The sequence below is a fragment of the Clarias gariepinus genome, chromosome 1 (assembly GCF_024256425.1).
Source record: "Clarias gariepinus isolate MV-2021 ecotype Netherlands chromosome 1, CGAR_prim_01v2, whole genome shotgun sequence".
In the NCBI taxonomy this organism is placed as follows: Eukaryota; Metazoa; Chordata; class Actinopteri; order Siluriformes; family Clariidae; genus Clarias; species Clarias gariepinus.
This window is the reverse complement of record NC_071100.1, coordinates 50,965,183-50,992,778: the sequence shown is the minus strand read 5'-3', so window position 1 is coordinate 50,992,778 and position 27,596 is coordinate 50,965,183. Positions and strand designations below refer to the sequence as shown.

At 39.5% G+C, this 27,596-nt stretch overlaps 1 protein-coding gene across 1 annotated transcript; it reads left to right on the top strand.

The window, feature by feature from the left end:
- Positions 1 to 2,595: 2,595 nt before the first annotated feature.
- Positions 2,596 to 26,916, top strand: LOC128526440 (uncharacterized). The gene is made up of 11 exons (XM_053498294.1): positions 2,596 to 2,656; positions 2,892 to 2,983; positions 3,131 to 3,337; positions 20,907 to 20,999; positions 21,213 to 21,873; positions 22,699 to 22,784; positions 23,263 to 23,442; positions 25,762 to 25,857; positions 25,950 to 26,100; positions 26,356 to 26,472; positions 26,636 to 26,916. The coding sequence occupies exons 2-11, from the start codon at positions 2,894 to 2,896 to the stop codon at positions 26,677 to 26,679; spliced, it is 1,725 nt and encodes a 574-aa protein (XP_053354269.1). The 5' UTR covers positions 2,596 to 2,656; positions 2,892 to 2,893; the 3' UTR covers positions 26,680 to 26,916.
- The last annotated feature ends 680 nt before the right edge of the window (positions 26,917 to 27,596 follow it).

Below are 27,596 nucleotides of genomic sequence, written 5' to 3'. Positions count from 1 at the left end.
CTTAAAATTCCATTCTGTTATGTTGGATTGTTGTAGATGTAATATTTCAGATATGAAGTGAGGAATGCACATCTGGGGTTGTGTTGGTCATTATGATAAGCTGTGTTTAATTTAAAATCTTTAGACAGATAGTCGTCATTGAGTTTACTTTTTGAACCCTTGCCACACTCACATTAGATGGCATTTATCACGTCTTATTTCATTTGTCTTGTTGATTAAATTACACATTCATAATAATGAAAAAGATAAAAATGAATAAATCAAGTGATTCACCAGAAGTTCCCCTACACATGAAGTTTAACGTGTGAAGGCCAGGAGAGACACCACACAACACGAATGATGAGGGTGTCTGATGATCTCTAGTTTACTGTCAGCAACAGGAGCAGATTTAAAGCATTAGCCAGATGCCCTGTGTCATGTACATGTCATGTTTTGTTCTTTTTGATCAAAAGAACAAAAGTCATTAACTGGCCTTGACTGGTGTTGGCAACTGTTTCTCTGGGGACTTGACAGTTCGATAGTTCATGACTGGAACTTCTTTCAAGTCTACCTGGGTCTTCAATAACTACCTGGACTCCATATTAACATCAATTAATATCAGCTATTATAGCTGAACTGCCTCCCACCCTACACACTGTATAAATGCAGATCATTTACTGCTTTCTGTTTCACCCAGATGAGGATGGGTTCCCTGTTGAGTCTGGTTCCTCTCAAGGTTTCTTCCTATTACCATCTCAGGGAGTTTTTCCTTGCCACTGTCGCCCTCGGCTTGCTCACCAGGGACAAACTGACCATTTTGATTCATACAAATTCACATTTCATACAAACTTAAATAATTCTTTTGACTGTGTAAAGCTGCTTTGCGGCAATGAAAATTGCTAAAAGCGCTATACAAATAAAATTGAATTGAATTGAATTGAATTGAATTAACATGTCTCAGGGAGAACAAAGTGAGGAAGTCAAGACAGAGACAGATCCAGAGACAGACAGATGATAGGAAACACGTTAGCATGCTCCGGGGAGAGGAAAAGTTCTCTGACGAGCCATAAGGTGTATCATTACATAAGAAATGAGGAAGCCCAGTCAGGAGGATGTAAAGGATGGAGGCATGGGGAAGTTTAACACGGTGTAAAAAGTAACAGTGTACCTTTTCTGAACGGGTCCAGGGTGTGTGTATGAAAGTAATGGTTAATGCCTCACTTTTGTTAAACCCCTTGTTGACATTGCACACATCTTGAGGGTTTCATTTTCAATTCACTGTGGTGGTGTACAGGACTCAGGCCATCAGGGTGTAAACAGAAATCTAAGCATACTCTCTATTTAATTAAAGTGATTGGTGTTATTTCTTCTTCGTCGTCTTCTTCTTCTTCTTATTATTATTATTAAAAGTTTAAATCATGGGCGATTCGTTATTTTTTTTTCTAAGACATCCAAGGAATGCTTGAAATGTTCTACAGCTTTTTTTTTTTCAATCTGTAAATCATTGTAAAATGTTGTACTCCAACCCGGATGGTTCACACTTACAGTGTCTGGTCCCTTGGGTCTCTTATCTGATTTCTGAAGTATTGATGATTAGTTACACATACTCTCAATAATCTACAGGATGAATTAATATACTGATTGATTAAATCCTTTCATCCTGTCAAGGCAACAGCTACCAAACAGGAAGGGTGATACAAGAGACCCAGGACTGGCCAGCCACTTCTTTTGGATTGTTGGATTGTGTAACACACTCAGGGGACAGGGCTATCAATCCCCCATGGGTCATGTTCCATCCCCTCCAAGTTACACAGAAATCACAAAGAAAAGTAAACCAATCTGCCCTGAAGATGAAGAACTCAAAAATTTGACAAAGTGCTGAGTGTCAGAGCTGCTTATATGGAACCTGTATATTGCTGCCACTCCTTAAAATAATTAATGACTACCAGAACCATGGTTCCTCATTGCTAGTTTAAAACCCTAGCAGGTGCATTGACTACTAATTGTAAATGCCAAAACTCATCCTGTTTTACATTCTTTTTGCTGTCTATAAGTAAAAACTAGTTACGTGAAGTTAAGAACCAAGCCTTATTAAAGCCCCCTGAGGTCTGTGGCAACCACAGTTTTTAGAAAGACTGTTTAATTTGACTTAATGTTTATTTTTTGAAGTATGAAAAAGCTAAAGATTTGGTATCAGTTTTTTCTGATAAAATGAACAAAAATAACCTTAAGACATTTAATTATATTGCAAGTCTAAAAGGTATGTATTTGAACATTTGGGTCACAAGTCATCTTGTATATGAAAGCACAAATCCACAAAATGAAGAAAGACTTTAATATAGAATGTCATAAATTGAAATAACGAACATTCATCAGATAATTCATCTCCTGTTTAATTCACTTTTCAGCATTTATTCACTTTACGACCAACGACCTGAGTGTTTTGAAGGTTCACTGTAAGGTGCCTCCAGTGTGGTTTTCTTTTCACAAATGTCTACCTCGTTTAAGTCAATAACAAACCTGTATTTCAACTTTTTGCATTTATGATGTAATAGTCTGATACTAAAGATGCCACGCCTTCATAGTTTAAAAAGATGGACCCGTCAGGACACAAATCATACACTGTGCTTGTTATTTACTATACACAATCAGTTATCTGATCATTCCTTCTTATCAGGTAAATGATGTTCTTGTAAACATGTTTTACCTGTTTATTTAGTGCTAATAGTAAAGCTGACTAGTTACTAGTAATGATGTTACTATTATAAATTCTATTAATTCATATGAAATGTTGATGCTAAAATTGCAGCATAGTGCACAAGTACTGAAGGAAACAGACTTCTCGTGCTAAAGTTTCAATGTTTTTTCTAATAGCATTATTTGTGTGTGTGTGTGTGTGTGTGTTTTATCAGACATGGAGTCCAGACTGATTGTGGTGGTTGTGTTTGTCTGCGCTGTTTGTCATTTGACTGGAGCCCAGCTGTTCCCAGTAACAGCACTTAATGTAAGAAAGGAGAAGCATCACTGGACTTAAATCTCATGTTATATTGTGTAACATGGACTTACATTTGTGTTACTGATGGACCGTATAAATCATCTGGAGGGTTCAGGAGAATTAATGATGGTTCATTTTCTCTCTTCTCATCTTCAGACCAACATCACTAATACCAAGTGTGGCACCTCTAAGCTGTGTGTGTCGAGTGTAACTGGCTGCGATCCTGCAGGAAACTCCAGCTGTTATTTCAGCTCTACTCAGGTCAGTAATGGAGTACTGACTGTGGAAATCTCCGGCACGACCTCAGGATACGTGGCGTTGGGACTCACTCCAACTACTTCACAAACCCAGATACTAACTCAGGTAACATTGTGAAAAAATTTGTGGTGGACAAATGTAAAGATAATCAATATATAAAGTGTAATAAATACATTTATGTTATTTACTTATAGTTTTAAATGGGTTGTCGGTAGTGTATAATCTCTATGTGAAATGTATCACGATTTTTTACAGTAAGCAGAATCTGGACTATAATGCAGTAAACCAACAAATTAAAACTTTACATATTTCAAAGTATGTTATAAGGGTTAGTCAAAAATTATCTGCACTCTAGGTGTGAAATATTTTTTTTTCTGGAAAAGAATAATAAACAATTTTTTCAACATAACCCTCTTGCTTTTAAATAAACTTTGTTCATCTCTCAACAAGCTTTCATATTCCCAAATAAAAAAAATATTTTAGGCTGAGCTGAGAGCCATGAATGCACCACTCTCTTCACTTCTTCATTAGAAGTTAATCTTCATTCTCATATAGGGCTGCTTTCAGTGGATCAGACAAGGTCAGGATTATAGGGAGGATTTAACACCTCAAATTGAAGAGACTGGGTTACCGTATGTTACAAGATCGCAACACTCATGGTTAGCAGTCCTCTTTATTTAATCAGACATTTAGGCTTCAGCTCTTCAATAAGCATCTCACTATAACAAGCACTTTTGATTGTTGAACCTTTTTTCTGATAATATTCCGATACTGACTCTTGAGAATCACAGGAACCTGTAGGCATCAACTTTATTAACTTTAAGATGAGTGAATTTTGAACTTTTTCTTGGTTGGCACTTGAGGATTTAATTCCACATTCTTCCAGACTTGTATCCTGATTTTTTATTCATTTTATGCACAATTATCACATTGTTTCTTTCCACTCATTTTGGACATTCATGGACACTTACAAATTTATATTTTATTTATTGGATCATTGCACACAAGTCACTTTAATAAGACACTTTTATGCATATTTGCACACCTCCCCAGTCAGTTTTTATTTTACCTAAAATTTCTATATTTTCTATATTGTACAGAATATTTTTGTTTTTTATCCTAGCTAAATTTATTTTCTATTGTATTTTTTTAATTCATTTTTATTTCCTATTAATAAGCTTTTTTTCAAGGTCACAGGCGGTTGTATAAGCATTTCACTGCATATCGTACTCTGTATAACTGTGTATGTGACAAAGAAAATTAGAATTTATTCATCAGTTTTTTAAACTACCCATGCTCATAATTATCATTGTAAAATTTTACAATGTTATCTTGATATGTTCTTGTAAAACTTTTTGACAGCTTCTAAAGAATAGATTATAAGATGATATATATAAGAATAGAAATATAAGATGACAAAAAAACCTACATGCATAGATTTTCTAATTACACATGATAAAATCTAAAGGCTCACTGTGTTAACGTTTACTTTGCTTAAATTCGATCCTATTAAGAATTAATTTCATTTGAATTCTACATTTGTACTGTAATTTTAGTTCTGCGATTATAAATTTGTTTAACTACAATGTTTTACTTGCTTTTATCCGCTACTATGTGCAGCTCTAATGGAGCTGTGGTTCATTAATTTTTGAGAGAATGAACTGATGCCCGAGGCGTCAGTCTATAGTTATATAGCGCCACTCAGCGGTAAAAGCCAGCAAACGCACAAACCCAAATGCTGCCACTGTGAGGCGTGGCGGTAAAACCAGAATACCGCATGAGTAACATCTGTAACTTTGAATGCTGGGATGCTGATTAGTATAGACATTCAAAATATACAATCTGACAAATGTGTGCGGAAAGGACCAACCTGCCGCATCACACACTTGCTGCAAGGGGACACCTCTTGCCAATGCAATTGATGAGGCTATTCCCCTGGTCGAATGAGTCCTGAATCCTAAAGGCGAAGTGTGACCATGCGCCTTGTAGGCAGGGGCAATAGCATCTCTCACCCAATGTGACAATATCTGGGCGGCCGCCCTTCAGCTTTTCAGTTTCAGCTCTTAAGTTTCAGAAAACTTTATATCTGATAAAATGTCAATTACAAACCAATCCTATGGTTGGATTTGAGAAACAATCATTTTGGCTGTAATAGCCTGATTCTCTGTCTGGCAGGGGAGCATGTTCTATGGCCCCTTTTCCAGCAAAGTCAGAATCTACAGTGCTTTGTACCTAAAGAGACATACCTAGTAGGTTCCTCGCTGCCGGCCTCTCTAAAAGGTGCACAAATTTTGACACTTCGGCTGGATGGGTGTGTTAGATGTTCGGCATCCTGAAACATGAGAGGAAGGAACTGATACCTAACATTTCACTGGAGACCGCTGCTCCCCGAAACACCAGTGGTGGCTGAGATTGAACCACAGCCTCCTGAGCGTGCCAGGAAGGAGTCTGTATTCCTTATTGGAAACTTCTCGAGGATGAGCTCCCAGAAGAGAGATAGCCCGCAAGTCTCTTTTAATTTGGGGCATCATCATATAAAATTGCCCTATTTTGTATTAACGACATTCAAACAAATCAATCTTGATAGCACAAAACACGGGATAAATACAGCTTATTCCATGAAAGAGTTAACTTATCATGAAAGTTGCCAAGAAGAGGAGGGGACATCGTTGAGGCCCCTTCTCTGGCCGCCTGACAGAAACCTGTCGTCTAACTTTGAGCGTTTGGGGGACTATATATATATATATATATATATATATAGACAGACAGCATCCCAGGTCAAGTAAAGAGCCTACGCTTCCCCGCACCTGTGATCATGGTAATGTTTAATCTCTCCTTATCCCAATCAGTAATTCCCACATACTTCAAATAGTCTTATTGTTCATGTCCCAAAGAAACCCCATCCTGCCTGCCTTAATGACTATAGCCCCGTAGCCCTGACCTCCGGAGTGATGCGAGATGCCATCTCACACCTCCTTCACATATTACTTTGTCAGCCTTTTGTTTCTCCTGTAGTTTGTCTCCAGACCTCTAGAGGTCATTTGTGTTGACCTTAGTCTTAGTTCTTCCATGTGTTTCCTCATTACTTATTCGGATCACCTGTGTCTTGTCAAACCCCCCAGTGTATTTCATTTTCTCCCCTCTTATTCACTTGTATTTTTAGTTATTGCTCTGTGTCTCTTCCTGAACGTCCTGTTTGATTCAGAGTTCTGTGTTGTAAGTTCCTCAGTCCTTTTACTTTTGATTGTTTATTTCCTGGCTGTTTTCTCCCCTTGTGGAAGTTTTGTTGAGAAGTTCTAGTTGAGAAAAACCTTTGTTAATCATAAGCTGCCTGTTTGTATTTTGTTATCCTTAAAATAAAACTACTCTACCTGAGACTTTTGCGTTGAGTGCTTTCAGTTGGGTCCAAACCTATCACCTCTGTGGCTCAATGGTAAACTTCTCAGCCTTCACCCCGGAGCCCTGGGTTCAAGCGCCCAGTCTGACATTACTTACTCACTTGGACACTAGGAAGGGGAATTAATTTACCTTAAACACTGGAACTCCATTAGGGTTCTGTCTTGATATATATATATATATAGCCACTACAACTCCAACACCATCATCAAGTTTGCTGATGAAACTGTTGTGGTGTTCCTGATCACAACAATGTGACTGCCTACTAGGAGGAGATTAGGGACCTGGAAAAACAACCTTCTCCTGAACGTCAGCAATTCAAAGAAGTTGATAGTAGAGTACAAAACACGAGAGGAACTACCAGGCCCCATCATCAACAAGAGCCCAGTGGAGAGGGTGGACAGCTTCCAGTACCTTGGTATTCATATCATGCAGGATTGGTCATGTTCCTGTCCCACCAACACTGTGGTGAAAAAGGCCAGACAACATCTCTACCAGCACAGATAATGGGCCTCAGACTGCGTTCCAAGATGCTTAGGAACTTTTACTCCTGCATCATATACTGTGGGTGTGGAATTGTGGCTAGCAGTTTACTCAAGTACCGTGGCACAAGACCATTTAGTGCACTATACTGTACTGTAAGTCAATAATAGTATTTTAAAATTAATGCAAAATTTTACAGGGAGCCAATGCTTTGTGGATAAAATAGAAGTGATATCGTATCTTCCGGTTCTAATGAGGACTCACTTGACTTAAGCTTGATAATGCCCCTAGTTGAAGGTGGAGTGGGTAGTGGTGGCACAAAGGGCTAAGGCACTGAACTACCGAGCAGAAGATCGGCAGTCCAATCCCCAGGTTGCCACTGTTGGGCCCTTGAGCAAGGCCCTATCCGCTCCAGGGGCGCTGTATCATGGCTGACCCTGCGCTCTGACCCCAGTTACTGTAATGTATATTTGACAATTAAAGGCTTAACTTAACTTCGTCTCGACAGTCGGGTGTTAACAATAATTCAACCTAATGTAGTGGGTTCAGGTAAGTGACAGCAGTATCAGCCTATCAGAGTAGGGCACCTCCCTATTTAAAGCCGGATTGGATGTTACCTGGGTTGCGTCACGCCCGGTTTCCCCTTTGTTTCCGTGTTTGTAGAGGCGGCAGGTAAGCGCGTCGTTTAAACATGGCTGTTAGAAACTGGTTTCATGTGTGTGTGACTTAAAATGTTCATTGTTACTTTTTATAGCGTGTTTTCCGGCGCTGCAGTGGACGTAGTGGCGAGCATTTGCCTTGGAGGTATGTTTGTTCAACCCGGGTGGTTTATTAACTGCCGAAGGAATTAATAATATTAATTCTTGCATATTGATTAGGCTTCCTTGTGCCCTATTGTTATGATGGGATACAGCTCTGACTAAACCGGTGCCTGTGTGTGTTTTCGCTACAAAGACCTGAATGGTAAGTGGTTTAACTTGCCTTTTACTGAGTTAGAAGCGTATATGTTGTTAATGTTTCCTCTCTTGTGTTTGTCATAGGAAACTCCCTCTCGTTGCTATTGTTGTGTTGGCTATTGCTAATCGAGTGGTGCTGCTAGCGCTGTTCGTTTTTAGGGCTGTGAAGATACAGCTGCTAACCGTGTGAGAAGCTAAAGTTGCTAATTGCTGATAGCGAAGACGCTGCCTTTAATCTCGCGCCAGTGTTGCCGTGAATAATGTAGAGAGGGGACTGTTTATCCGTCTGGTGTCGTGTTGCTTTGTCGCCCTGTGTCGAACGTATGGGTTATCCGTTGTTCTTTCTTTTTCTTTTGTTTCCTTTTGGCTAAGTACTTTAAGTTTTCTTGGCCTATTTAAGGGTATTTGGTTTATTGTTATGTTGGTTTTATTAATTGTTTCTTTCTTAATTGGAATGGACGCATTTCTTGATGGCTGACCTGCTAGGGACTATTCAGTACATTTAATGTTTTATGATTCTCTTTTGTACTTGTTAGCTTCTGACCCTTATTGTTGTCGGATGTTTTAAGAAGTGTTTGTAATATTGTTGGAGTCTTTTGTTTGTCCTTTTTCTTTTGTTTATTGTAGGAGCTGAGGTTCGGTGACCGATTGGTTTCCTTTGCTGTGGTGATGGTTTTTCCCGATTGTGTGCAGTGTTACACCTGGAGTGTTTGAGCGCGCGATCATTGTGCACTGTGGTGTGTGTGGAAGTGTGGTTTGGTAAAAAGACCACGCTACTCTGTCTGGCTCCGGTGAACCTCAGCTCTAAATATTTTGATTTGAGTTTGTCTAACAATATATACATTTCAGTCCGGTCTTTCCAATTAGTTTTCTTTCTTTATATTTTTTTGTGTTTACCTGTTTGACCTGGGGTTTCTTTTGTCTACTGTTTTTAGTGTGTTTTAAATAATTGTGTCAATAAATTTCTTTTTTTCTAAATATCTTATCCACGCCTCCTGCCTGCTGGGAAGTAGTCGAACTTGTGTGCTTGACCTCTAAATTGAGTGGGCTAAATCTTTTTGTCCCTGGGGTGAGTCCCAGGGTGGCGTAATCGGTATAATAATGCTTAGTAAATCTTTTCATGCTGTAGCGTCTCGCTACATTCTGGCGCAATCGGCAGGATACTTCTGTTGTAGTGTGGAGACGTAGATTTGGTGTTCTTTTCTTTTTGTTCTCCAGACAACGGCAGTCCCTTTTCGTTTTGAATCGGCATCAGTTTAAATTTTATTGCATATTGGTGGTAAGAGCCTGTGCATTGGTTGAGATGGAGGACGAATTACGTGAGTTACGAGATTTGGTAGCGCAATTAAAAGCTGATAATGAAAGGCTGCGGCAGGACCACGTATCGGTTGCACAGCCTGGGTCATCTAATACTTTTCTTCCTGTGGTTCCAGATCCCCCACCCGTTGGTACTGGTGTGCCGACTGCAGAGCGGTTTGTTCTCGTTCCAAGAGACCGTAAGTGTCCGAAGTTTAGTGGTCGGGCGGGCATTAGCATCAACGAGTGGGTTGAGGAAGCCCAGTCTTGTATGCGGCTTCGTCACCTGTCTACAGCTGATCAGGCATTTTTTCTTTTTGATCACCTGGAGGGGGAGGCACGGGAAGAAATTCGTTATCGGCCTAGCAGCGAGAGGGAGGATCCAGACATGATTATTCAGGTATTGCGTGAATTGTATGGTTGTGCAAAGTCGTATGTAGCGTTACAAGAGTCATTCTTTTCCAGGAGACAACAGGATGGAGAGACTCTGGTGGAGTTCTCCTTAGCATTAATGAGTCTCTTGGAAAAGGTTAAAAGTCAATCGCCTCATGGCATGCCTAACGCTGAGCTTTTGCTGCGCGATCAGTTTGTGGAGTATGTTAACGATTGTGGTCTACGGCGTGAACTGAAGCAGTTAGTGCGTCGTCAGCCCACTTCTACACTGTTTGACGTTCGCAGGGAAGCCCTGCATTGGGAGAGGGAGGGGTACGCGGTCGAAGTCAGTCTGTCCCATCTGCTTATGGCATTCAATATGGGGTGCAAGGAAATCAGCGTGTTAATAGTAGTGTTTCTGTATCTTCAGAAATGAGTGAACTGCGGGATATGCTGCGTAGTCAGCAGCAACAGTTGAATCAGTTACGCCAAAGTATGGCGCAGCTTCAAAATCCCCAGTCGCACGCGCGGTCATTTAAGTCAAAGCTTATTTGTAGACGGTGTCACCAACCTGGTCATTTTGCTAGGGAGTGTGATGGGGGCCGGTTATCTGCCCGTCCACCACTAGCTCGGGCAAACCCAATGGTCATGAGGGGCGAACAGTCACCTGTGCAGCCGCCGGAAAACTAGCTCCCACCGAGATGCAGAGCCACAACTCGGTTGGGGAAATGTTAGGCTCCACACATGAAATGGGTTCTGATTTTATGTCACGGTTTATGTCTACTTGTCCCCAGCTCGTTGTATCCATGGGTGGGGTTTTGGTACCTTGCCTAGTGGACACTGGTTCTATGGTGTCCACCATGACGGAGAGTTGTTTTTTGACAAATTTTGGGTCGTGGGGTCAAGAACAGCTTAAATCGTGTCATTGGCTCCAGCTTCGGGCAGCAAATGGTCTTTTGATTCCTTATGTTGGCTATTTGGAATTAGATGTAGAGCTCTGTGGACGGGTTGTGTCCGGCTGTGGTGTGTTGGTGGTCAGAGACCCTCCTGGTGGTGTGCGTGTAGAAGTTCCTGGAGTGTTGGGTATGAACATCCTGAGCCGCTGCTACCAGGGGCTCTTTGGCCAACATGGCACTGCTCTGTTTGACTTACCAGTGGTGTTAGAGGCCCCTACTTCTGTTTTTCATGCTTTACAGCATTGTCATCGGGTGGATACCCAGCCAGTTTCTGTTGGGGAGGGCCGAGTTAAGGTACGTGGGCGTAGGGCGTGGCGCATCCCAGGTGGCACCCTGAAGTGGGTTGCTGCAACTTGTTCGGCTCAGTATTCAGGCGGGACAGTACTGTTCGAGCCACCTACTTTTGGTTTACCGGCAGGGCTGTTGGTTTCTTCTGCTCTTTTAAGGGTGGATAGTGGTACGGTCTACGTGCCTATAGTGAATGTTGGAACTGTAGACGTAGTGCTGTATGTTCGTACTGTTATTGGTACTGTGAAGGAGGTTGATGTAATTAGTTTGCCTTCGGGGGTCACAGAACTTAAAACTGTTACTGCGACAGTAAAGGCACAGTGTGTGCAAGTTTCTCTTACAGTACCAGAACAGATAGCTAGGCTGGATTTATCTGTGTTATCAGAAGAAGACCAGGGGAAGGTGAGGACGCTGTTGGAGAAATACATGTCTGTGTTTTCTGCAAGTGATGGAGACTTAGGCTGCACTAGTCTGATATCGCACGATATACCTTTGGTGGATGAAATTCCTGTTAGGCAGCGGTTTAGACGTATTCCTCCGTCTGAGTATGAGGTGGTAAAAGCACATATTAATCAACTGCTGGACACTCAGGTAATCCGAGAAAGCTGTAGTCCTTACGCCTCACCTATAGTGCTCGTTAAAAAAAAGGACGGTAGTCTGCGCATGTGTGTGGACTACCGTCGCTTAAACGTGAAGACGAGGAAGGATGCGTTTCCTCTGCCACGCATTGAGGAGACTTTGGACTCGCTGGCTGGGGCCCAGTGGTTTTCTACTCTGGACCTGGCCAGTGGGTATAATCAGGTACCTGTAACAGAGAGGGATAAGCCAAAAACTGCTTTTTGCACTCCTTTTGGCCTATTTGAGTGGAATAGGATGCCTTTTGGGTTGTGCAATGCTCCAAGTACCTTCCAGCGATTGATGGAACGATTGTTTGGTGATCAGCAGTACCAGTCCCTTCTGTTGTATCTTGATGATATTATTGTGTTCTCCTCTTCAGTGAACCAACACCTTGCTCGGATGGAGGTGGTTTTAAGTCGATTACAGACTGAAGGTTTGAAAGCCAAATTGTCGAAGTGTGCCTTTTTCAAAAAGGAGGTGCATTATTTAGGGCATGTCATCTCTGCAGCAGGGGTTTCGACTGACCCACATAAAGTGGAGGCAGTTGCACAGTGGCCTCGTCCCAAAAGTGTTGCAGAGTTGCGTTCATTTTTGGGATTCGCTAGCTACTACCGGCGTTTTGTGGAGGGGTTTGCCAAGTTGGCTGCTCCTCTTCATAGGTTGGTAGCTCAGCTGGCAAACTCCAAACGTCCGAGGCAAAATGGTCGAGATTTTGCTGAAGCCTGGTCTGCAGATTGTCAGTGTAGCTTCGAGGGGTTAAAAGTTAAATTAACTACAGCCCCAGTGCTCGCCTATGCGGACTTTTCACTACCATTTATTCTAGAGGTCGATGCTAGTCATGGAGGGTTAGGAGCAGTCCTGTCCCAGGAGCAACAAGGTAGGGTGCGGCCAATTGCTTATGGTAGTCGTAGTCTTAGGCCCACTGAGCGTAATCCAACCAACTACAGTTCCATGAAACTGGAATTGTTGGGGCTTAAGTGGGCCATGACCGAGAAATTTCGGGAGTATCTGTTGGGCCATAAGTGTGTTGTCTTTACGGACAATAATCCCCTCAGCTACCTGACATCTGCAAAGTTGGGTGCCATGGAGCAGCGTTGGGCCGCTCAATTGGCATCATTTGATTTTGAAATCAAATATAGGTCTGGAAGAAGCAACCGTAATGCGGATGCCTTGTCACGTCAAAACTTTTCTGGTACAGAGGGAGTGCGTGAGTTGTGTCCAGGTATGGCCGTTCCAGTGGCGTTGCAGCAAGCTGCTCAAGGTGGATTGGTGACCTCGGTTAACCAGGTTACGTCCTTTCCGTGTGTCCCACTTGATGACCTGGGTGTTCAGCAGGGTGTAGACCCAGTGATAGGTGAAGTGCTAGTCTTTTGGAAGCGTAAAAGTCTTCCATCTTCAGAAGAACGTAAGAAGCTTTCCAGACAGGCAATCATCTTGCTTCGACAATGGGACCGTTTGCAAGAAGTAAACGGGGTAATTTATCGGTGTGTGTTTCGCTCAGATGGTGGCGAGGAAATTCTTCAGGTGTTATTGCCGGCTGCTATGAGACATGATGTGTTAACCCAGCTTCATCAACAGCATGGGCATCAAGGGGTAGAGCGCACTTCTCAACTGGTGCGCCAGCGTTGTTATTGGCCAGGCATGTCGGCGGACATTGCACGTTGGTGTCAAGAGTGTGAGCGTTGTCAGTGCGCTAAAAGTGTTCCCTCTGCTCCAGGTAGTTTTATGGGGCATCTGTTGGCTGCTCGACCTAACGAGATTTTGGCTTTAGACTTCACAGTCCTAGAACCATCAAGATCTGGTATGGAGAATGTGTTAGTTATGACCGACATTTTTACGAAATACACGTTAGCGATACCCACTAGAGACCAACGGGCGGAGACTGTTGCTCAGGTTTTGGTTGTGGAGTGGTTTTGTAAGTTTGGGGTGCCGGGTCGGATTCATTCCGACCAAGGCCGAAATTTCGAGTCCGTTCTCATTCAGCAGCTTTGTTCTTTGTATGGGGTGGCGAAATCACGCACCACCCCATACCACCCAGCGGGAAATGGCCAGTGCGAACGGTTCAACAGAACCTTGCATGATCTGTTGCGCACTTTGCCACTGTCCAAGAAGAGCGAATGGCCGCTTTGTCTTCCTCAGGTACTCTTTGCATACAACACAACCCCTCATCAGGCAACTGGGGAGTCCCCATATTTCTTAATGTTTGGACAGGAGCCTAGACTGCCTGTTGACTTTGCACTTGGCCGAGTACCAGAACCATCATCTGGCAGCGTTCATAGGTGGATTCTGGAGCAGCAGGATCGATTGCAGATTGCCTTTGAGAGTGCCCATGAGCGGTTGGGTGCGGCAGCCGCTTAACGGAAGGCCCGGTACGATTCGCAGGTAAGGGAGGCATCACTGAAGGAGGGTCAGTTGGTATACCTCCTTGGCTATTGCTAATCGAGTGGTGCTGCTAGCGCTGTTCGTTTTTAGGGCTGTGAAGATACAGCTGCTAACCATGTGAGAAGCTAAAGTTGCTAATTGCTGATAGCGAAGACGTTGCCTTTAATCTCGCGCCAGTGTTGCCGTGAATAATGTAGAGAGGGGACTGTTTATCCGTCTGGTGTCGTGTTGCTTTGTCGCCCTGTGTCGAACGTATGGGTTATCCGTTGTTCTTTCTTTTTCTTTTGTTTCCTTTTGGCTAAGTACTTTAAGTTTTCTTGGCCTATTTAAGGGTATTTGGTTTATTGTTATTTTGGTTTTATTAATTGTTTCTTTCTTAATTGGAATGGACGCATTTCTTGATGGCTGACCTGCTAGGGACTATTCAGTACATTTAATGTTTTATGATTCTCTTTTGTACTTGTTAGCTTCTGACCCTTATTGTTGTCGGATGTTTTAAGAAGTGTTTGTAATATTGTTGGAGTCTTTTGTTTGTCCTTTTTCTTTTGTTTATTGTAGGAGCTGAGGTTCGGTAACCGATTGGTTTCCTTTGCTGTGGTGGTGGTTTTTTTCCGATTGTGTGCAGTGTTACACCTGGAGTGTTTGAGCGCGCGATCATTGTGCACTGTGGTGTGTGTGGAAGTGTGTTCTGGTAAAAAGACCACGCTACTCTGTCTGGCTCCGGTGAACCTCAGCTCTAAATATTTTGATTTGAGTTTGTCTAACAATATATACATTTCAGTCCGGTCTTTCCAATTAGTTTTCTTTCTTTATATTTTTTTGTGTTTACCTGTTTGACCTGGGGTTTCTTTTGTCTACTGTTTTTAGTGTGTTTTAAATAATTGTGTCAATAAATTTCTATTTTTCTAAATATCTTATCCATGCCTCCTGCCTGCTGGGAAGTAGTCGAACTTGTGTGCTTGACCTCTAAATTGAGTGGGCTAAATCTTTTTGTCCCTGGGGTGAGTCCCAGGGTGGCGTAATCGGTATAATAACGCTTAGTAAATCTTTTCATGCTGTAGCGTCTCGCCACACTAAGTAATAAAAGCATGAGCTATTTTTTGTTGTTGCTTTAGTTAGTGACAATATATTTCTTATCTTGGTAGAAATTATGAGATGAAAGAATGCTAGCCTTGTGGTATTATCTACATTAGCTTCAAATGAAAGATTGGACTCTAATCAGATCAAGGACTTTACTGTTGTACATGATGAAACAAAGGCCATCCATAGTTACTACGTGATCAAAAAGCTTACTTTTAGGAAACAAAAGGAAGTTGGCTAGCATCCAGTCTCTTGTGTCCTTCACACATTGCTCAACTTTAATCAGTTTTTTCTCACCTGTCTCATCTGACTTATAATTGTGTTATTACCATAAATGTGGAAACTAATATCATGCTTATGAATTATGTTGCTTAAAATTCATGAAAAGTCTAGATTTTTCTAGGGTCATATTCAATTCAGTTCAATTTTATTTATATAGCGCTTATTGTCAATGGTCATTGTCTCAAAGCAGCTTCACAAAAGAGAAAAAAAAATTTAGAAAAGAAAATATTTGGAAGTGTGTATGTGGGAGAAAAATGTGTCTGGATAATAATGAGATGAATGAATGATGAATGAAATGTCTCTAATGAGCAAGCCAAGGGTGACGGCGATGGTGGCAAGGAAAAACTTCCTGAGATGGTAATAGGAAGAAACCTTGAGAGGAACCAGACTCAAATCAGGGAACCCATCCTCATCTAGATGATAACAGATAAAAATAACATCATGTGTGTTGTGCAGGTGAAAGTTCAATATAACAGAAGCTATTTAAATTAACATGAAGTCCAGTTCAGCACAGGGAGTCAGTAGGTGCAGAGGGCAGATGGGGTCTGGATCACTGGGAGCACAGGAGCAGCATGCGTAGCTCCAACCATCATAAAGCAGAATCCAGCTGGAGCTGGTCCTTCTCTGGATGCCTCAGGATCCTCGCAGGGTTGGCCTTTGTCTACTGAAGCTGGCACAATCTCCAGATGCCTCGGGATGGGTAAAAAAAAATACAGAACAGATGGAGAGAATTAGCGTAGTTGCCATTCAGGATAGATGTACTGGAGTATGAGGTTATGGAATGAATTACGTGTATGCCAGATTAAAGAGATGCGTCTTAAGTCTACTTTTGAGTTGAGAAACCGTGTCTGCTCCCCAAACACTGTCTGGAAGGCTATTCCAAAGCTTTGGAACTAAATATACTGAACAAAAATATAAACGCAACACTTTTGTTTTTGCTCCCATTTTTTATGAGATGAACTCAAAGATCTGAAACATTTTCTACATACACAAAATAACCATATCTTTCAAATATTGTTCACAATGAAAAAGCCCAACCCCCTTTTGTAGATTTAAAAATTCTGGGAATTACCAAAAGTCCGGAGTTTTGTGATCTTAAGGGACGTGGTGGATTATAGCGTATCAGAAGACTGGTTAGTTATGTGGGAGCTAAACCATTTAAAGCCTTGTACTGTATGTAAGTAATACTATTTTGTAATTAATTCAATTCAATTCAATTTTATTTATATAGCGCTTTTAACAATGGTCATTGTCTCAAAGCAGCTTCACAAAAAAAAAAAAAAAATAATAAGAATTTTTTTTTTTTTTTTTAGAAAAGAAAAAAAATATTTGAAAGTGTGTATGTGTGAGAAAAATGTGTCTAGATAATAATGAAATGAATGAATGATAAATAAAATGTCTCTGATGAGAAGCCAAGGGTAATGGCGACAGTGGCAAGGAAAAACTCCCTGAGATGGCAATAGGAAGAAACCTTGAGAGGAACCAGACTCAACAGGGAACCCATCCTCATCTGGGTGATAACAGATAGAAATAATTTCAAGTGTGTTGAGCAGGTGAAAGTTCAATATATCAGAAGTTGTGTAGATTCAGTTCAGCAGTAGGTGCAGAGGGCAGATGGGGTCTGGATCACTGGAAGCACAGGAGCAGGATGTGTAGCTCCAGCCATCATAAAGCAGAATCTAGCTGGAGCAGGTCCTTCTCAAGATGCCTTAGAAACCTTGCACTGTTGGCCTTTGTCTACTAAAGCTGGCACAATCTCCAGATGCCTCGGGATGGGTAGAAAAATACAGAAAAGATGGAGAGAATTAGCGTAGTTGCCATTCAGAATAGGTGTACTGGAGTATGAGGTTATGGGATGAGTTACGCGTATGCCAGATTAAAGAGATGCGTCTTGAGTCTACTTTTGAATTGGGAAACCGTGTCTGCTCCCCGAACACTGTCTGGAAGGCTATTCCAAAGCTTTGGAGCCAAATATGAAAATGCCCTGCCCCCTTTTGTAGATTTTAAAATTCTGGGAATTACCAGAAGTCCGGAGTTTTGTGATCTTAAGGGACGTGATGGATTATAGCGTATCAAAAGACTGGTTAGATATGTGGGAGCTAAACCATTTAAAGCCTTGTATGTAAGTAGTACTATTTTGTAATTAATTCTAAATTGAACAGGTAGCCAGTGCAGGAACGATGATATTGGGGTTATATGATCATATTTTCTGGATCTAGTGAAAACCCTGGCGGCTGCATTTTGGACTAACTGAAGCTTGTTTATTGAGAATGCAGGACAACCACCTAGTAATGCATAACAATAGTCCAGTCTGGAGGTCATGAATGCATGAACTAGCTTTTCTGCATCAGATACGGATAGGATACTCCTAAGTTTGGCAATATTTCTAAGATGGAAAAAGGCTGTTTTTGTGATATTGGAAATATGATTTTCAAAAGACAAGTTACTGTCTAATATCACGCCCAGGTCTTTTACTGTTGAGCTGGTAGTAACAGTACATCCTTCTAAACGCAGGCTGAATTGTGAAAGCTGTTGTGTGCTGGTTTTTGGGCCGATGAGTAATATCTCTGTCTTATCTGAATTTAGTAAAAGAAAGTTATTGGTCATCCAATCTTTTATGTCCCGGACACACTCTGTTAATCTAGACAACTTGGGTATTTCATCTGGTTTTGTTGAGATGTATAATTGGGTATCATCAGCATAACAATGGAAACTAATCCCATGCCTTTTAATGATGTTTCCCAAGGGAAGCATGTAAATTGAGAACAGGAGAGGTCCTAAAACTGACCCTTGTGGGACCCCATATTTCACTGGCATTACATCAGACGGTACTCCATTTAGATCTACAAAATGGTATCGATCAGACAGGTATGATCTAAACCATTTTAATGCCTGCCCCTGAATACCTATATGATTTTGTAGGCGATCTATGAGAATATTATGATCTATGGTGTCAAATGCAGCACTTAGATCAAGTAAGACTAGTATTGAGATGCAGCCTTGGTCTGAAGCTAAAAACAAGTCGTTTGCAATCTTAACTAGTGCAGTTTCTGTACTATAATGGGGCCTGAAACCTGACTGAAATTCTTCTAGGATGTTGTTTTCCTGCAAGAATGTGCATATTTGAGGTGATACTGCTTTTTCTAATATTTTTTTCTAAACTTTTCTAAAATAATTAATTCTAAACTGAACAGGTTGCCAGTGCAGGGATGATAATATTGGGGTTATATTATCATATTTTCTGGATCTGGTGAGAACCCTGGCGGCTGCATTTTGGACTAACTGTAGCTTGTTTATTGAGGATGCAGGACAACCACCTAGTAATGCATTTCAATAGTCCAGTCTGGAGGTCATGAATGCATGAACTAGCATACTGTATGCCAGTTTTTATTTGGTTATCCTCACAAAGAACCAACAGAGGATAAACTTTCAACAAGAATCAATTTCTGTGTGTGTCAACATATTTTGGCAATAAACCTGATTCTGATTTACCCATATTCAGGGTGATGATCTGGGGTTGCTTAGGTTGTTTAGGTCATCAACTTTAAGTGGCAATAAAATAAGGCTGATGACCCGAATGCACTGAATGATCAAGTTATCACATCCATGGAGTTTTTATTCCCTGATAACACAGCCATATTCCCTGGACTCATACTGTGAAAGAGTATTAGGAATCATTTTCACACATGAACTTGTCACCTCTGACTCCTGAACTAAAAACCTATTTAAAATCTTCTGAATAACCTAGAGAAGACTTTACAGACTGTAAAAAGTTTGTCTTTGTTGTCATTGATATACAATAACAGCTTAAAGCAATAGTACATGAAAATAAATCTTGTAATGCTGGATTACATTTTTAAAACAATGACACAGCAAATATTCACTGTAATTGTAGAGCTAAAATAAGTGAGATGATGGAGCCAAGTCAAGGCATCAAGGAACAACTGTGACACGATCAAAGTTTGACATCACAGTATGCATCACCTCACAGTCACTATTTGAGCAGACTCAACATACAAGCACCTTCCGTGCCAGAGAATCACCACCTCACAGTCTCTACTACGTATGATGTAACAGTATAGGGTCTGTGTATAAAAACCTGCGTGTAAGTAACCTGTGAGACAGGGAAGCGCATCAGCTGCTGGTCCTCTCAGGGACACTGATGGTCACTTAGTTGAATCTACTTTGAACAATTGTTGTGTGACCTGCAAAGCTGTCAGGTGCAAGCATTAAAATTGATTCCAGAGTTAATCCTCTTGTCCCCTATAGTTGGCTAATGGCTTTTTTTGCGTTTGAAGCAGAAGCTGATGTGCAGATTCCCAGATAACTTGACAGTAATCAAAGCTAATGATGATCCAACAAAATATAATGTGACTTTTTTGTGTAGTTTTTACTCCTTTTTAAAAGCTTTGTAACCCACACAAATAGTGTTTATGACAAAAAACTGTGAACCTTAAATCACAAAAGCAGACTGAAAATGCTTATGAATACAATAGCCCAGTAGGTGGCAGTAGTTGTTAGTAAAACTGAAATGCACAAGAACAGGAACATTGGCAAAAATTCTAAAAGGAACAATGACAAACACAGGGATTTCTGGGAGTGAAATTAAATGATGTGGAAACCACACTCGAGGTGAAAAATTCAAAGTGATCTCTATAGTACAGGGTGTGGCAGGTGAAGTGTTTGAGCCCCAAGGGTGGTTGGGAGGCAGTACAGCCACAATAAAATTCTGAATTCTTTACATAAGGGGTAGAATAATAACTCATAAATTATCAAATATAAATGAACAAAGTGGCACTGATGCACTGGTTTATAATGTGAGGCTTCAAAAAGCTTTTGTCCCACAAAACATTACTATTAACGGAGTAATGGGTATCTGTAGCTTTCAGCCATAGTTATTTCAAAATATCAATTTGATGGTTTAGGTTTATTTTTTGGCCAAGAATAAGGCACAGGATATAATAGGGAATGAATCTTAGATCTCTTTCTACACTGAAAAGGCATGCTTGCTTTTTCCTTTGTGTCTTTAAATAAGGATTCGTATTGTAGCACTGCCACATAATGAGCAGTTGTTTTGTGTATTGGTATATATTTTGTAAATATTATTTTCATTGTTGTTTTTCACTTGGCTGGTGCACCTTTTTGTTAATTTTTTTGTATAATACACGTGGTTTGTTTGAATTGGTCGTTGGTTTGTTATTCTTGTTCACTGTTTTTTAAAGCGCACCGACACAAAGATAAAGATCTCTCGTTTTGTGTAACATTGGGTAATAGTATTTTAGCTGAGCGTTACAATATTTGCTGCTGAAAAAAATCCAGCTTGGTCTGACCAATTACTGGCTGCCTATACACGGACCGGTTGAGCATATCTGACGGCTGGCAGAGTAAAACGGCTAATCAATAGCTAATACTAATATATTTTTTACAACAAGAATAAAGCTATTATTAAATCTCATCTAATCACTCAAATAGTTATTATAAAGCTAAAAAATTTATTAATTTGCTTTCTTGTCAATATCACTACTTCCTTTATTGAAGTTAAACTATAATAATTGTTTGTTTTAGGGACCTGTGGTGTTTGTCTGCGGAAACAACAACAGCGCCGCCTTCTTTGAAACAGCTAATCTAAGCAGCTCAGTGTTGACTCCCACTAGTGTGGTATGAATTGAACATAAAATTCTGCTTGTTTTTTAAAGAGCAACAAATTTCAGATATATTACAATAATTAACAATGTAATCAGACTTTAATTTCATAGAGAATGCACTTTTTCAAACAAATAAATTTATAACTGCCAATGCTAACCTTTTCATATACCTTTCATACATCTCTAACTCTAACAGCATTACTTTCTCTTTCTGTCTCTTTTATAGAATATAAATATAGGTAATGTTTATGGTTCAGTAACAGAAAACCAGAGCCTCAATCAGAGTCTTATTCAGTGCACCTTCAACATCAACCTCAATTCCACCTTCCTCAATAATACCTTCCGCAAATCCAGCCTTGTTACCCTCCTCAATTCCACCGTCCTAAATTCTGACCTTCTCAATTCCACCCCCCTTACCCTCCTCAATTCCACACTCCTTAATTCCACACTCCTCAATTCCAGCCCCTTTAATTCCACCATCCTTCCCTTCCTCAATTCCAACGTTGTCATTTCCACCCTTGTCAATTCCACCCTCCTTGCTCTTGTCAATTCCAATCAACTCAATTCCTCAGTTCTGACTTCCTCCCTTCTTAGTCTTCTTAACTTTGTTACTCTCAATTCCAACGACCTCAGTTCCACCCTCTTCACTGTGTTCAGTTCCACTCCTCTTAATTCCGACCTCCGCCCCTTCCTCAATAACAACCTTTTTAACTCTACTCTCCTAAATTCCAGCTCTACACAATCCACCCTTCTCAATATCCTCAGTTTTTTCTTCCAAAATTCCCCCTTCTCCACTTTCCCCCTCCTGACCCTCCTGAACTCCACCCTCCTCAGTGTTCCTGCTCAGCTGCCTTTCAACATCACCATTCTTAATGGAACCACAAAAGGTGAGCTTTCATACTAGTATCCTGCTTCTTAGTGATTCATTAGCATTCTGCTAATAACTTATATAAAATGTAACACACACATAGGGGAGCCAGATCACTCCTATCATTAATTGTTGTCTGCTAAAATGTAGCAGACAACAATTAAATCTTATAATGTCATCAGAAGAGTTACATCTATATTTATTCTGTAGACATAACTGATAAATATTAGCACTGATTAGTAGTTCTACAGACTAAGACCTAAAAATGCTCACACAGGTTACTCACACATGAGGGTAAACACAAAAGGCTAATTCTCTTAGAGGCTAATCCTGCTAGGAGACACAGAGACGAAGAGACATACTAAATAAAGACAAATATAAACTTAACTTAAAGCTCCATAAACCAAAAGGCCAACTATAATTAAACAAACTAAAACAGAACAAGACAAAAGCCACTTACCAGAACTGAAATTAACATTAATGCTCGACCCAGTTTCCCAGAACAACCAGCTATTTATAATTTGACTAATGAGCTACCTCGTTCAGGTGAGCACCCGCATCACCTGACCGAGGTGCCTTCTGGGAAACTGAGTCTACCAACAAAAACTACAAACCAAACATACTGCCCTCTAGTGGTGAACCCTCACACCATGAGTTTCACAAGTTCATGTCTCCAGAACACACAGCACTTCTGGAGCACTGTCAGCTCTACAAAGTTCTAGATCCACAATAACAAATCTCAATCAATCAAAGTTCACTATGGTAAATGAAAGTAATGTGATGGTTAGACACCATCAGGTATAATTGCAAAGTTTAATAATTTTTTTTTGTTCCATTTCCGCAGGAACACAACTGGGAAATGCATCTACAGTATTCACCTCCAGTGGACCATTGGACCTGGCGAATCCAAGAAGCAATGTTCCAGTGCCGGTAATGGAGTTTTTTCTTTATCTTCCTCTTCTGATGATGATTATAATTATTACAATAAATGGCATTATTGCTTCTGAGTCTACTGGTTGTCTGAAATGAAGTCTTTGGGTTACTTATTGGAAGGTTGGGAGATCAAGCTGCTGCTGTTATGCCCCTGATAAAGGCGCTTAGTCCTATCTGCTCCAAGGGAGCTGTATCCTGGATGACCTTGTGCTCTGACCATAGCTTCCATAGGGATATGTGAAAATATTTTTTTTTTCACTGTGCTGTAAGGTATTTGTGGCAAATAATGAATCTTGATCTTAAACAGCTTCAATAAAATATTGTTTTAAAATAATCTATTTCATTTTCTTTCCATCTCTGTGATGATGAGTATAAACCATAGTGATGAGCTCTGGATCAATGAGACAGAACACTGTTAAGTATTCGACAGAACTGAATGATTAACACTGATTTTTTTTTCTTTTTTAATCTTCAGCTCAACATCACTCGTAACGGTTGTAGCAGCACTAAGCTGTGTTTGTCGAGTGCGTCTAACTGCGATCCAGCAGGAAACGGCAGCTGCTTTTTCACCTCAGTTCGACTGACAAACCAAGCGTTCTTCTTTGAACTCAGCGGCACGACGTCTGGATACGTCGCACTGGCACTCACTAAAAATGTAAAGCCTTAACTGCTTGAAATGCTTTTACAGTATTTATGTTCCATAACATAAGAAACTAAATAATTGCTTTTTAAATGTATATATATATTATTTACAATATATTTTAATATGTTTATGCTTGAGCGCACTTTCTGTAAAGTCAATAAATATTTTTCAATTATTATTAATTGAAAATTTAATTATTAAATAATAGTATTATTAGCCACTTGACATTATTTACTGTATTTACTTATTAAATTCTCTGTTTTACTCATCAGTTTTACACATGTGCTTACCCACACAGAAAAAACCTATATAAAACATATATGTTTTAATATAGGTTTGATATAGGTTTTTAATATATGTGACATATATAAAATTGGCCGTTTTCCTATATTATATGTACATATATGTACATATATGCGTGCGTGCATATATGCGTGCATATATGTACCTATAGACATATATGTGACATATATAAAATTGGCCGTTTTCCTATATTATATGTACATATATGTACATATATGCGTGCATGCATATATGCGTGCATATATGTACCTATAGACATATATGTGACATATATAAAATTGGCCGTTTTCCTATATTATATGTACATATATATGTACATATATACATACATATATACGTGCATATATGTACCTATGTGCATATATATGCACCTATATTTTTACCTAGATATTAGTAAAATTATTAAAATCTATAGCTGTTAGACAACATAAATAAAAGCCCAAAATGTAGAAATTTTATTTTTTTATTTTTTTAAGAACAATCAAATAGTAAAAGAACAAAAATAAGACAAAAAAACTCAACAGGAAGAAAACATATATATATTTTGAGGACCTTCTCAGCTTCGTGAGCTTTGAATTGATAGATGTGCCTGTCTTCCCTCGCGTGGCTGCCGGCCACTTCTTCAATGTAGCATCTGGAAAAGACAAAAATAATAAGACAGTATAATAATAATAAATGATTATTTATTAAAACGTTTATAAACATCTGTAAACTCCATAAGGCATTAGCTTAGCCACCGGGAAATATCATGTTTGTGCTACATACAGAAAGGCAGCATGTTAGCATGATTTACCTAAACTATGTAAATGGCATTGAAAGCCAATGTGTCACACAAGCTGACAAGAGCTAGCTGAAGTGAGGAAAATATTTACTAATATTAGTTTAATATTATCAGAATAAGAGTTATATAAGACTTAATAACTTACCCAGTGTGTCCTCCTGGATTCTCTTTTCAAAATGCTCCCGTTCGTCGTCAGGGCCACACAGTCTTCTTCTGAGGTAAATGTAAACTCCTCCCACTTTCCAGAACATTCTGAAGAGTTTCCTTGTCCGGGGGCGTGGCCTAGTATGTAAATTAGCCGGACTGATTTCCGTGTGATTGGCGTGTGGGCGTGTCCTGCCTCGGGTCATTAGCAGATAATGCGACAGAAATTCTAAAATGTGTTTTTTATTTAGTTAGTTCTTAGTTATTGCCTTGATAATAGAAATATGAGCGCATCATGTATGACAGTTGCCAAAGTGAGATATGAGCTAAAATGACCAGATCCTGCCATGAGCTATATAGGAGACATATCTTGTATGTACATATAGGGCTTATATGTGGATATAAAGAAGCAATACAGGAGACCTATATGGCCTGTATATGCACATATATGCACCTCAATTTTGCCTATATGCAGCATATATATTATAATATATATGCATATATACTGCATATAGGCTTCATATATGCGCATATATCCCCATATAGGTGAGGATAAATGCGCATATATACTGCATATAGGCCTTCATATATGCGCATATATCCTCATATAGGTCAGGATATATGTGCATATATACTGCATATAGGTGAAGATATATGTGCATATATCCTCATATAGGTCAGGATATATGTGCATATATACTGCATATAGGTGAAGATATATGTGCATATATCCTCATATAGGTCAGGATATATGTGCATATATACTGCATATAGGTGAAGATATATGCGCATATATCCTCATATAGGTGAGGATATATGTGCATATATACTGCATATAGGTTTCATATATGCTCATATATCCTCATATAGGTTCTTTCCATGTGGGTAGAGAGACTGTAGATATAATTTCAGGAGAAAATTATAAAGAAAATTATATGTTTTTTTACAGTAGGTTTTCATTATGAGGAAATATAATCTCAAGTTTTTATACATGTGTAAGTTGCAGATAAAAAGGCACTGTTGGGTCTAAAACCACATGCTGCTGTAAAACATACAGTATTTGGAACAGGAAATAGAGTGAATATTTCATTGTCTTTTTTCAGGGAGTTACCTATGTATTCGCCTGCGGGAATAACAGCAACACTTTCTTCTTTCAAACGGATACTCAGAATGGCACCACTTTGACCCCTGCTAATGTGGTGAGATTCAAAAAGTTAACAATTCAATCTCAACGTTAATAACAGTTTAAGAGGATGAACTGCTCTTTAAATGTTTTTTCTTTATTCCTTAGATGACAGTATACAATAATGTGGGTGTAGTATTACAAAACCAGACTCTTATTCAGTGTCTCTTCAACACCACCACCAATTTCACCACCAACATCAGCCCCAAAACAGCTACAACCACCTATAAAGTCACAATCCTGAACGGAACCACCAGTGGTGAGATTTTACAGCTACATTCTACCTTTTTACATTTGCAAAAAAAAAAATTGAGAATCTGGAAAAAAAAAAAAAAAAAAGTCTTGTGAGAAAACAAATACAGAGCCGAAAGTGCCAGGCCAAATACCCATTACAGTGTAATCCAAAATAACCTGGTCTTACTTTTTATTTTCAGATCCTCATCTAACATTTTCTTTAAAAAAAGCAGCAGAAATGTATCCTTTTTATTAAAGTCTCTGCACTACAATTCCACAGGAACTCAGCTGGGCCCTGCAAATGTGTTATATGACAGCCAAACAGCACTAGACCTGACTGTTACTAATCCCCAGGCTTCACGCTGCAGCACCCTAATCACCAGCTTCTGCACTAACGGTAACTTCATATCACATGAGATTTTACTGATTTTTTAAAAGAAATTTCAGCATATTACCTTCTTGAAAAGATTATCTATAAAAAAAAAATAACTCTGCATGTATGATCAGCTGCTTAAATCATTTTTGCTGAAACTCTCTCTCTCTCTCTCTCTCTTTCCCAGTGTTGGCTGTGCTGCTCAGCGCTTTGACTCTCCACCTCGTATAAAAAACTGTAACATTTAATATATTTCTCAAAGCCGATAAACGTGCATTAGAGTAAAATGCTGATTAGTGCATGTGTGTTTGTACTGTACATGTATGAAGCTATATATATTTGGCTGAACATGAAAACTGATATGTAAATGTCATCATTTATTAAGAAATTATGTATAATTTTATGTATAACATTTTGATCATACAGCAAATTAATTGGATAAAATCTACATAATTTTAGTTTGATTATTATTCTAATTAACATATACAATCACCTTTTCACCCCCCCGCCCCCCAAAAAAAGAAAATCTGTTTGTTTTTAACTTGCTATCACATTAAAGCTGAGAACATATCTAACATGGTTTATCTTGATTCTAATTTTCTTACATCACAAATCTTCCATTTTAACAGGTGTATGTAGATCGCTATATTCAAATAGTGACAGAGTCGTTCGTGTCACCACTTTGAAGTGATTTCTTTTCTGTATTGGTTCATTTTTAATACAATAGTAATTTGTAAACTGCAGATTGTACTATATGGAATGATGTGGTATTTTTAGCCATTTAAATTCATGTATAATGTTCTGAAAAGAAACAAAGTTCATTTTTACTGAATCCTGTTATTACGTTTTTCCTTTTCTCTTATTATTAAGACAATAAAGTATTTTAATTAAATTTAAAATGGCGGTAGTAAGTGAGTTACTGCAGACCAAAGTAAAAACCCGTTTGTTTAGACAAGCTCACCATGTTTTACACTGTAAGGAGTGGGTCATTATACATGAATAATGATTTTCTAAAGGACGTTTAGCTTTAGCGTAAGAGAGAACTCAATGGAGGAAGATTTTTGAGCAGAGACTGTTTCAATTAGACTCAACAGGATCTCAAAACTGATCTCCCTCTCTTTGATAAAATACCACTTGCATCGGATGCT